The 11,624-nt window shown below is 41.2% G+C and overlaps 1 protein-coding gene across 1 annotated transcript in view; it reads right to left on the bottom strand.

Annotated features, from left to right (window-relative positions):
• The window catches only part of OSBPL11 (oxysterol binding protein like 11), a gene marked incomplete at its 5' end in the record, with an annotated part of 40,935 nt that overhangs the window by 4,891 nt on the left and 24,420 nt on the right, over positions 1-11,624 (bottom strand). Inside the window, 4 exons of the mRNA XM_084264376.1 lie at positions 2,597-2,783; positions 4,355-4,853; positions 6,763-6,903; positions 8,528-8,673. Coding sequence (XP_084120502.1) covers positions 2,597-2,783; positions 4,355-4,853; positions 6,763-6,903; positions 8,528-8,673 — 973 coding nt within the window. The remainder of the gene's footprint in view (positions 1-2,596; positions 2,784-4,354; positions 4,854-6,762; positions 6,904-8,527; positions 8,674-11,624) is intronic.

Below are 11,624 nucleotides of genomic sequence, written 5' to 3'. Positions count from 1 at the left end.
TGCACCACTTGCTGCCTTCTACATGCATGCACCAGTTGCTTCCCACTATGTCTGCATCTGCCTGTTGTCCCCCTGAGCCTTGCATCACAGAAATTAATGTCTCAGGCAATGAAACCAGTATCACAGGCCACACCTTCCAGCACAGAGATACTGGATGCCAGGTAAATGTGGGGAATCCATAGGGCAAGCTGGGAATATTCACAGCTGGCTCAGAGCAGGAGGCAGCAGCCAGGGCTTCTGCCACATCGTGCACCTGCGGGAAGCAGCTGGAGCCACATCCCAGTCCAGCAGCTCAAACCTAGTTTAGCTTCATTAGAACGATCTTCAAAAAAAAACCCAAAATCAGACTAACAAGTATGTGCTGCTCACACACAATTTCCTACTGCAAAAATTTAGCATTCACTCAAGAGCTGGAGCAACATGAGCAATAAAAGCACGTTTACATTTAACTATTGGGGGGGGTGTTGGAAGTTAACAAGCACTAACAGTTTCTGAAAACAACTGCAAGAGTAGGCAACAGGCAAGTAACCTTCATTTCATGCTGCTTTTTCACCTTGTGACTTCCACACCTTACCAAAGCTATTACAGATGAAGTCCCTGTCCTTCTCCCAAGATCTCTGATCAGACTGAATCCGCAGGATGCCAGAGATCAGCCTGTTCAGACTTTGCAGTTGCGCTCCCTCATCTTTTAAGAGCTTAATTTTTCCAAGTGCTGGGTGGTTGCAACACAATACTGACGTTCAGTATTTTAATATTAATCATAAAAACTACTGTCTCTGCTTAGCTTGAAATAAACAAAGTTCCCTCACTCAGTACTACGCTGGAGGATCGAGCTGCTGCATTAAACTCTCATCGAGACCTGTATTTCTTCAAGTTGCACTGCTGTGACACGCAGCCATTCCCAGCTCTGCAGGTCACATCATCTGCCTGAACTAACACTAGCAATAAAAATCTGCTAGCACTCCTTTGTAAGCTTGGCATGATTGATACATGCCTAGCTGTGTGTTATCATCATCCTCTATTTCATCAAGCTAAAGAGGCACAGGACGGAGGAGCCAATACCCAGCTGAGGTCTAACAACAAGGGTCACTCTAACCAACAAAAAAAAATAAAATCTATACTATTGCCATAGCAACTCACTTCCTCTCTGTGTAACCATGACAACACTGCTGCTTCCCCATCAAGAAATTCTTTTGGCGATGTCCAATCATCACCATGTCAAATTTTCAATAGTTACATTACCTTGAACAGATCTGTCTTTAAAGAGCCTCCACACCTGTGACTAATTTCAGAGACAAAGACCAGTTTCCAAAATTTAATCATTGAGGGAAAATTGCATCCCATCGCTTATTTTTTATGGTGCAACAGGAGCTATTGCAAGGTGGAAGATACACTGAGAGAATTGGGGAAAAACAATAATGCATCACTTTAAAATTGTCAGGAGGAAAACAGAGCTACGTGTAGGCTTCACCTCTGCAGACGCCACTGGGAGAGGGGGGCTATGCTTGGAAGTGACATTCAGATTGTGTATGGGAATTTAGGGGGCAAAGCGCTTCGACCTGGAGGCTGGGGTGTTTTGTTTTCCTTTAAGCACTAAATATGGCCTTACCCTACTGTTTGAGGAAAGGGATTTAGAGAAGATTGCTGATTTTGTATAACCTGTGAGAGCAACCCACATTTAAGAAGTTCTGATGTTTTAGACCATTAGTATTTCATTACCTCTAGCACCTTCAATCTAAGAAAGGTTTAAACAAGCACTGTCCAGTAAATGGCTCTGGAATCAGATATTTTTCCTATGATTACTACTTAGTCTTCTCCCTCCTCAATTGTCACTATATTAGCACAAGGCCAATCTGCATCAGCCTTACTATAAAGTGTCTATAGGTACTGATGTGAGTTTCAAAAGCTTTTGCACCAAGTGTACAGACACTTCCTACAATCCATTAGAGGTAATCCCAAGTGAACTTCACCTGGATCTTCTTTCTTTTACTTGTTTTTAAACATGCACACACGTGAAGATTTACCACTACAAAAATTACCACTTTTGTCCTTAAAAAATCTAGACATTTCCTTTAAGTTCCTTAAATTTTGGTGGGTTTATGTCTGTTACACAGAAACCTAAAGACCAACCAATAAGTACCAAAAGACTATTTACTAGTGATCCATGCAGTGCAATGACAAATGTGCATTGCTAGCATCATGCAACCCTTTAAGACAGTCAAACCAACCTCACTTCAAAGAAAGAGCAAATTGAACCGAATTCTAAGACAGCTGTGAGAATCTGTGGCAGCCAGGAATAAAAGCCAGGAGCTCCATTTTCCCAGTGGTTTGAACACAGACTCAAACATGGAATTTCCTTACTGTCTTTAAAGGCAGCCTGATTTCCCCTTGAGGATCAGGAGATGCACTTGTTTAGCTATGATATCCTTTGAGAGCACAGTAATATCTTCAAGTGTTTATGAACAGGAAAAACTACACTTTCTCAGACTATCACACCAATATTCCTCAGCACACAGAGCAGGGGAGTTACACAGCTATTACAGTCCTATAGTGTGGATTACATGGAAAAACAGGGAGGAAAAAAAGGTGCTCTCACCGATGCAATTTGCCACCGTAGAAGGGCTTGGTGTGGAAATTAATACTTGCAGAATACCCAGTCTTCACACAGTTAATGTTGACTTTTCCTCCCAGTTCTACCCAGGGAACGGTTAGAATCGACCGAGCGTACGCACAGGGCAGAGAGAACGTGTACTCCTCCCCATGTTCCAAGAGGCTTAAGAGACCTGTGTGAAGAAACAAGAATCCCTAAATCAGTATCACAGAAGAGACCAAGATAATGAAACAGGTATCTAATACTACATCTATTTTTCCTCATAGCCCCTCACAACAAAAAGAGAAGTTGGAAAAGTGACATTTATTTCAGATTCTAGATATAAATGTTTTCCTGAAAGTATAAATCTGAGGAGCATGCATTTATGTTTCTTTTGGGAAAAGACATTCACCTTAACAATACTGCTCCATGAAGTACAATATTGGACTGTGCAACATACTTTTCAGTAGTATGTGAGAGTGGTGCTCACTCTTATTGATGATTCTGGAGCATGGCAACACAAGACTTATGCTGCTAAATGGAAATGAATGCCCTGAACGGCACATCCTAAGGAAGGCAATTCTCCCTGCCCTGTTTTCCCTCTCTGTAATACACCCTACCCTACTTGAGGACAGGTAGCAGAGAATCCTCCTTACTGCACCTCTCGGCCAAGAGAAACTCTGCTTTTTTCTGACAGTAGCTTTTGCAATGAATGGCAATCATCTCAAAAACTAGACCTTTTTCTTTGAGTTTTACAGTGGGGGGGTTGGTTTGATTCCTATTTTAAAAGAAAAAAAAAAGATAAAAACAACAAAACACACAAACACAAGATGCACTTCTTGCCATTACAAGAGCACAGCATGACATCTGACTGGTGCTGGCATCAACCCATGCCTCTAGCATGAGCACTTCTCAGAAGTTTTCATACTCATGACATGTTGAGACATGTCCTAAGGGAGACACTAACTCCAGCAACTACCTGGTCTGGGCAAAGCATCAAGACATACCCTCCACATGTCCTGCCATGCTCATTCCCCTGTCACACACACAGTTTACATGCAAGTGCTGGGAACGCCCAGAAGCTGAGCAAAACACGAGGGGACACAGAATGGGGGATGTTGCCTCATCTCTCGCAGTGAAGACTAGCACTAAAGGGAAAAGACTGTTTAAGGACAGTTAACCCTCTCCATCCCTACAGGATCCAATTTCTCCAGCTAAAGAAAACTAAAACTTGCACAGTAAGATACATAAGTGCAATATATATATATATATGCAAATGCAACAATCCTTTTATTTAATACATGTCCAATGCAAATCAACTTGTCTGATGCTTTAGAAACATTCATAATATGAGTTCACACTAAGGTAATTGCTCTTCAGTTTAAAAGTAAAAATGTTATTTCCAAAAGTAATCCTGATTTTTGGCAAAGCATAAACCAATCTGATTTTTTCCACATCTGAAAATCTGCTCTTTGAAGGAGGACTTACAGAATCTTCTGTACTTTGTAAACAGTAAAAATAAAGAAATCACTGAATGACCGTACGTTAAGGCTTGCAGATAAACATTAAGGGGGGGAAGTGTGTATGAAAATACACAATAGCAGCTGACATCTCTGCAAACTACATTTCTGAAAAGTCATTGAAAGAAAACTACTGACCAGCATTCACCTGTACTCCTGCCAGAGGCATAAAACATCAAATTTCCTCTCAAACTAGTATTTTAATAGGTTAGTAAAATTAATAAATGCCAGAAGTTACACTTACCCTCACCAACCATTGTCACTCCTATTGACATCCCTAAGAATTTACTTTTTGTCCAGACGTGGGCATTGACACACATCTTTCTCTCTACACATTCAGCATAAAACCCTGAGACAGGAGGATGGTGGGATACTTGCTCGGCTACAAATTTTACTGTATAGTAGTCCAGCCCTGTTTGCCCTTCCAAATCTTTAGACAGAGTTACTTGCTCTGAGGGGGACTGAGCAGAGAAGCTGCTGCCAGCATCGGTGGCTACGTCACTCTTGGGCATCCTCCAGGAGCAGTGAAATGTCTCCCCAATGATGGGGTTGTAGGGTTTCTTTGCGATCGCTCCCTTGCGACCTTCGTGGAAGGAGGTGAGATAGTACTCGACGAAGCGGATCATCCTCTCCTCGGGGGTGGTGCCGTTGGTGATCGCAATGAAGAGATCTGGATGGGACATGAAGTCTGCGTACATCTCCAGCAAGGATCGCTTCTCTAGAATAAAAGTGGGAAGAACCACCTGGAATAAAAGAAAACCCAGAAAGATCTAGTAAGTAAAACAAAGAGATGGGCGTTTTTACAAGGGGGGTTTCTCAGATGAAAGACTGTCCTGTTCTCGACACCACATTTTCAGGTTGAACTTTCTCGTCCTTCTTCTAAGATGTGAACAAAACAGTCCTACATAAGGAGGAAAAAAAGTCCAGTAAGTACTCTTAAGACTAAAGAGGTTGCAAGAGACTGAGCATCCCTCAAAAAGGGATGACAGCCACAAAGAGATAATGCCCCCCACATGTAAAGGGGAATACAAGGAAGGAGGAGCTCAAACTCAGCGAGGAAGGTTCAGAGCAGAGGTTAAGAAAGAGAAATGCATGGAAGTAACATCAGTGCTCAAAAGCCTTCAGAGTCTCTCTCACCACAGCAACTAGAACAAACGTCCATGAAAAATAACATACAGGTTGATCCTGTACTTTTGAGCAGAGGACCTCATACTTTCCCAGTTACCTCCACAGCAGTCCTGTCTTTTGCTGGGCCAAGAACAGTACTGCAGAGCAAGAGGCCAAGGTTAACAGTAGTCTTTTCCTTCCCTGTAGTGGCAACTAACCTCATGGAACTAGCTGTTGTGAAGAGTAACAAAGAGTGTCTCAACCATGAGATCAAGGCAGCCCATTTACATCAGCTGCATTCAAAGAGGCAGAGCACAGACCTAAGACTGGTAATAGGCAGACAAGTTCAGCTGAATACACTTGCCATGTTGCAACATCAACCTGAAATATTTAAGTTGCTTTTCACTCCAGTACCTGACATTTGAGTTAAGTGCAATTCTAACAATTTTGTTACCTGCTTTGAAGTCAGGCTTGGCACATTTCAATGCTCTGCCTGCTCTGACCTAAACACAATCATACATACGCAGCCAAAAGTGACAAGTGGGAGACAAACTTGATAACTTGCTCCAATTAAAAGAAAAAAGACATATTGAAGATTGGATTTGATAAGTGAAATGACTTAATTCCTGATTAAGCTGCAGGGGTTTAAGTTTGGCCCACAGGCAGCAGGGCCTCTTCATACCACCTTTCCCCTGCCCTAAATTGTGACATGCAAGCTCCACAATACAAGTGCTTCTAGTGGTCGACTAGCTAGCAATCAAAAAACACAGCTTGGAAAAAATTAATTATAATCCATAATTCCAAGGAAGGGGGTGCTTTCTCATTCCACACCACTGCAAAATCCTTTTTTTTTTTTTTTTCTCTTTTAGAAGTGTCTGGAGCTTATTGTACGATGTCTTGAAAAGAGTGAGTTGAACAGAAGCTGGTAGCAGCCCAATCCTCTCAGATTTGCTGCCCAAGTCATCTAGCACCAGCTAAAAGTTTATTTTTCAAAGCTACTGGCTTTCGAGATCTGCACTGAAGTGTCAAACCCACAACTCCAGTTTAATTTTTTTCCTGCTTGTTATAGCTGTGAGGAAACAGAGATGAGAACAGGGCAGAAGCATAAACAAACATCTGAGAACAGATAATGCGAACCAAAAGAAAACTTCTCAGAATCAGCATGAATACAGGTATAGGGTTACACAAGTTGCATTCAAAAGCATTATCAACTGAGGAAAAAGATCATAGAAGGGAAGAGAGACAAAAATTAGGACAAATCTGTAGAAAACACCACAGAAAGAGGGAGAGAGTAAGGTGCAAATGCAGGAAAGAAAACAGGCTGGTATAGAAAAGCCAACAAAACCACAGTAGAAAACACAAAAAGAATAGTAAAGATATTGTCAACTGAATTAAAAAAAAATCCACTCCCTCAGCATGTTTTCACTTAAAACAGGACTCAAACTGCAGCACTGGATCTTGGGACCTGAAGTTGCTATAGGCCACGATTTCACATTAGACTCAGTATTGATCAATCCAGGAGCACTTCACTTCTACTGTACTTACTCTCGTTAAGTCCATGCCAAGTTTCAGTTGAGACAAGAGATGCAAGATGACACTGCGCTGTTCTTCCACTGCTCCTAGATCATCTTCTTTATCATCACAGATATCCTCCAGCTCCTCATCTGGATTTATTTCTTCAGTTTCCTGGGATAAGACCCATAAAGATCAGCTCAAAGATGTGACTGGTCAGACCATACTCAAAAAGGACTTCACGTTGCATTAAACTGTCCATGTATGAAAAACAAGGAGTCTCAGTAAACTCCTACAGAGCACTATGCAGTGGAATCTACCCCAAGATAAACATCAGCTGAAGATTTTAAAGGGACATTAAGATAACTCAGTGCAGAGGGTTCAGGCTAAGATTTCTCACCATCTCTCACATGGGTCAGCAGGCAAAAAAAAGCTTAAAAGTAAATATGACTTGTTTTTCTGTATTGTGAGCTGACAGAATGGCAAGCATGTAACACAAAAACAGTGAAGCAAGAGCTAGCAGAAATTCCAACCACCTCAATGACACACTTCCACCTCCACACAACTCAGACTTTCCTGTGTTGCCATCATTACCCCAAAGGCTGCAGCAAATGGCAGTTCCTAGTTACTTGCTTACTGCCACACCCTACCACAAGCAACTAACATATCTACGGGCTAGTCTTCACAAGCACCATCAATGGTGCTGCTAGTGCCAACATGTAACAGTAAAGGAAAAAGGAGGAGTTATTTAGGGTGGTTTTATAGAAGACACACCACATAGACACGCAAACTACAGTATCACACAGGTGACTCCCAAGGACACTACACTGTTCTGCTATCATGAATAAGGGAGCTGAAAATCTAAGGGGAGTGACAAGACTAGTTAGATCCCAAATAAAGACAAGAGATGCACATTGAGCACTTGAACTGCAAGTCAGTCAATTATTAGGAGGAAGAAGTAATTAAGGGATTTATTTGAAAGCTCCTGGTTTGTTTCATTTTTTTTCCTCTTCTTTTTTACCTTAGTAGCAACTGCTCTGACCCATCAAAAAAAATAATCTATAAACTCTAGCAACTGGAAAAAGTCTGTTTCAATCTTACTGTAAGACAGCAGAGACATATAGCAGCACGTTATCTTTAGATGAGATTATATCATTGTTAAAAAACTGTGTACAACCAACCAGTACAAAAAAGAAAATATGATTTTCCAGCTTAGTAAGGAAAATATGTTCTTTATCATAATCTCTGCTGGGTTATACTTGAGTATTTTGCACTTCAATTTTGACAGTTATAATGATACAGACTGTAGCTGTGTTTCAAGCACATTAAGCCATCCTGAAGTCAAGCAATGACAGTTGCTCAGATTAGGATAAACAGACACAGCAAGAGCTAGGAAAGAAAGACAGGGAGATTTAATAGCTGGACACCAGCAATTGTGTCTCATTTACTTAAGTGGCACTTCCTGGGCCCATTTTGAGCACATCATGAATTCCAGCTCAGCTCTTCAGTTTCCACTTATTTTAAATCAAAATGCAAGGGGCTACTGCAACAGCACCTTGCACTACCAATTCCAATTGGCTCCCTCCACTTGACAGCTAGTTACAGAAAGCCACAAAATTTATTTAAAAAGGTAGAAAGCTTAATTTACTGCAACTGCAGTCACTCTTCCTCACACACAGCTAAGCAAAAAGCATGAGAAGAATCGTCATTAAATCATTTCCACACAGTATGATTGAAATATTTACAGATATTCCTCAAAATAATTCCCCACAGAAACGGGGTGTTCACATTACCTTACCCTTGCTAGCTGGCAGGGCTCTGCAATGGACTGTTCTTCTCTGACAGATGCTGGCTTGTTTATCTCTGCTGGGAAATTCTGAGCTGCTCCATTTTTGAAGTGGTTTGCCAGAGATATCTTTGGTTCCAACCAACTGATCGTCGTTCCTGAAGCGAAGGAAAGTTTGCGCTGAAACTTGCTCATCCTCTGGCAGGTCAGTAAACAGCAGGTTTCACAAAAGAGCTATTTTTAAAGGAATAAGCTGAAAGCAGCCAATTCCTCCTGCAGCCAATCCCTTCAGCAGCCACTAAACAAAGGTGGTGCAATGAGACACCACCTTCAGCGATCATTAGCACAAACACTGCGATTGGTGAGCTGTAATACATGCAACTTGGACTGGAGAAACTAGTTGGTGTCATGAAAGGTGTAATCAGACACTACAGGAAGAACCCAGTATCATGGCAGTGTTAAGCAACCCTTACAATTTTCTTTAACTGATATAAAAAAAAAAACCCCAAAGCCCACCATCCCTGAGCTTCTCAAAGCCAGCTCAGTTCTAGACTAAGAGCTAAAGCAGAAAGTTTTGTGGGCAGTGTTCTCTCTGGAGAGGGTACTTGTTTCTTCTCAGCTGCAAAGGCAGCAAGCACACACTGTTGAATAAATAATAGTTGTTAAAAAAAAAAAAAGCTGCAGGGCTTGGGAAGCTATTACCCACTTGATGATTCCAGCATCTCTAGTTACTCCCAGCTAATTTATCAGACCAGATCAAGTTCCTCATTAATAATACAAATGTTCCATTCTTTTCCAAAGGCTAATGAACACACAGACCAGTCCAATCAGTTTTTGCTGAAGAATACACAAACTGACAAACCATCTTGGCTGGGTTGCAAACACAGGAATTCAGAAACCTGAATTTTTACCACCACACAGAAGTTTCCTGTACTTAGAAACCTACACTGAGGTACCCGTGGTCTCTTTCTATATGATACACAATCCCTTATTTCCAGACCTCTGTTACCTGGAATTAGGTCACATCCTCAACTGCACCAGGCAGAATAAGCTTAATGCAGATCAACAGCTGCATTCCCACCAGGAAAACACTGGGGCAGGAGAAAGTTTAGCTTTACTAACAGGAGAAGACAACTTTTTCTGTACCAAGACAGTTCATTTTCATCAAGTCTATTACTCATGGACCCATTACACAGAAAGAAACAAGAATCCCTCAGCAGTTTAAGCTATCTAAACACAATTTCAAAGATGACAACAAATTAAGAGGCTCAGAACATCCCTGTCACACTTTCCTTTTGAAGAGATTTTACTCATCTCTAAATCCTCTTCATGATACCTGCTTTCTGAGCTGTGGCTTTCCACACAGCAATCTCTATCTACATGCTCTAGGTTGCACTTAATCCACACCCCCTGTGTTTATATTAGCTTGAATTTAATAAGTACTCTCCCTTTTGTTCTCCATATCAGCTACTTCTAAAATAGTAAGTAAATTCTGTTTAATTGATGTTGTTAAAGTCTCGGAGGTTTTAAGTGATTTGAGCTACCAGTTGTGCTTTAATCTTTGGGAGTGGACAGGACAGCACTATACTACTTCTCTTTAGGTGAGAGGAGACTTGAATATGGTCTTCCAATGGTTCTGGGTAGGAAAACTATTCTCTTTATTTGGGATCTCCTCCCCTAAAAGTCTTCACACACCCTTATCTTTTTTTTTTTAAACAGCTGACAGCACTTGCCCTCTGCTACAACAGCCTTCACTTCCAATATTTTTCTTCAAGATTGGCAAATCTTTGTCAAGTACCACTTTGACCCAATAATACTTTTTTTTTCCACTTCATGTTTAAATTTATGTTCTGCTAGACAAGACTCCTCTTCAACCTCACTTCTTGCTGCACCTCACTCATATTTAGCTGAAGTATCCTGACCTGCCTTTATGACCCTAGGAAGATTAAATAGTGCTTGTATGCATCTTATGAGATACAACAATCTGTATTCAGGATTTTCTCCTACATCAATTTGTATTTTCCTACACTTAAATATAGAAATGTCTCCTGCAGCATATGAATTAAGCCAAAACCCTTTTCCTTTCTATATGAACTTCTAGAAGCCTATCAAAAAGGCTCCACCAACTGAACCAGAAGGCAAAGTATTACTCCTGAGTCAGGATGAGAAATCTAAGTTAAATTGATTTAAAAAAAAAGTTCTCCAGTCCTTGAGAGAGGAAAACATGTTATGGTATCTCTGGAAAGACCAAATCAGTGCAAGAGTGGAAGGCTGCAGAAAAGTGTATGCATTCTTTTAATGGGCTGGTTTCAACTCTGGCCCCAGTAATGCATCATCCAATCGGCTCTCCATCCACCTCTCTAGGATATCACCAGACATCTTCAAAATACAGGCACCCTCAAGCAGCAGGTTTAGATCTGACCATTAACAGGCAGAAAATGACTGAATAAGCAGTCAGATGAATTGAGCTTTCCCTGCACAGTTAAAAAAACCAACAAGAAAAATACTCAGGGAAAGAAAAATCCCTATCATCTTCCTAAATTATTATGGTGGTGCTCACTGGACCCTTCTTATCGCCCCAGATAAAAAAACAGGGGAACAATCCACCTTAGCAGAACACAAACAGGATGAAGCTGCAACAGGGGAGGTTTATGTTGGATGTTAGGAAGAGGCTCTATTCTGACAGGCTGGTTGGGCACTGAACAGGCTCCCCAGGGAATCAGTCACAGCACCAAGCCTGGCTGAGGTCATGAAGTGTCTGGATGATGCTCTCAGTCCCATGCTCTGACTTGGCTGGTCCTGTGTGGAGCCAGGAGTTGGACTCGCTGATCCTTATGGGTCTCTCCCAACTCAAGATATTCAGTGACATGTGAAAATGCCAAAACAAAAAGACTTCTGACATGCACCTCCCAGAGTTATGCACCAATAGTTAAAAAAAATTCACAGACAATAGGAAGAATTCTTTCAGTGTGAGTAACCCTGAAGTTCAGGCAGAGATTTGGAGAGGGTGACATTGAGTTATAAAATGAATTTTTGCACAGACATGGAGCAAAAAGGTTAATTAATTCTATTAACATACTCTCTTTTAATGCCTGTGGTGATTTAAGAA

This window comes from Gallinula chloropus (genome assembly GCF_964237585.1).
Source record: "Gallinula chloropus genome assembly, chromosome: 5".
Taxonomy (NCBI): Eukaryota; Metazoa; Chordata; class Aves; order Gruiformes; family Rallidae; genus Gallinula; species Gallinula chloropus.
The sequence above is the reverse complement of the archived record's forward strand: the minus strand, read 5'-3'. Positions and strand labels throughout refer to the sequence as shown.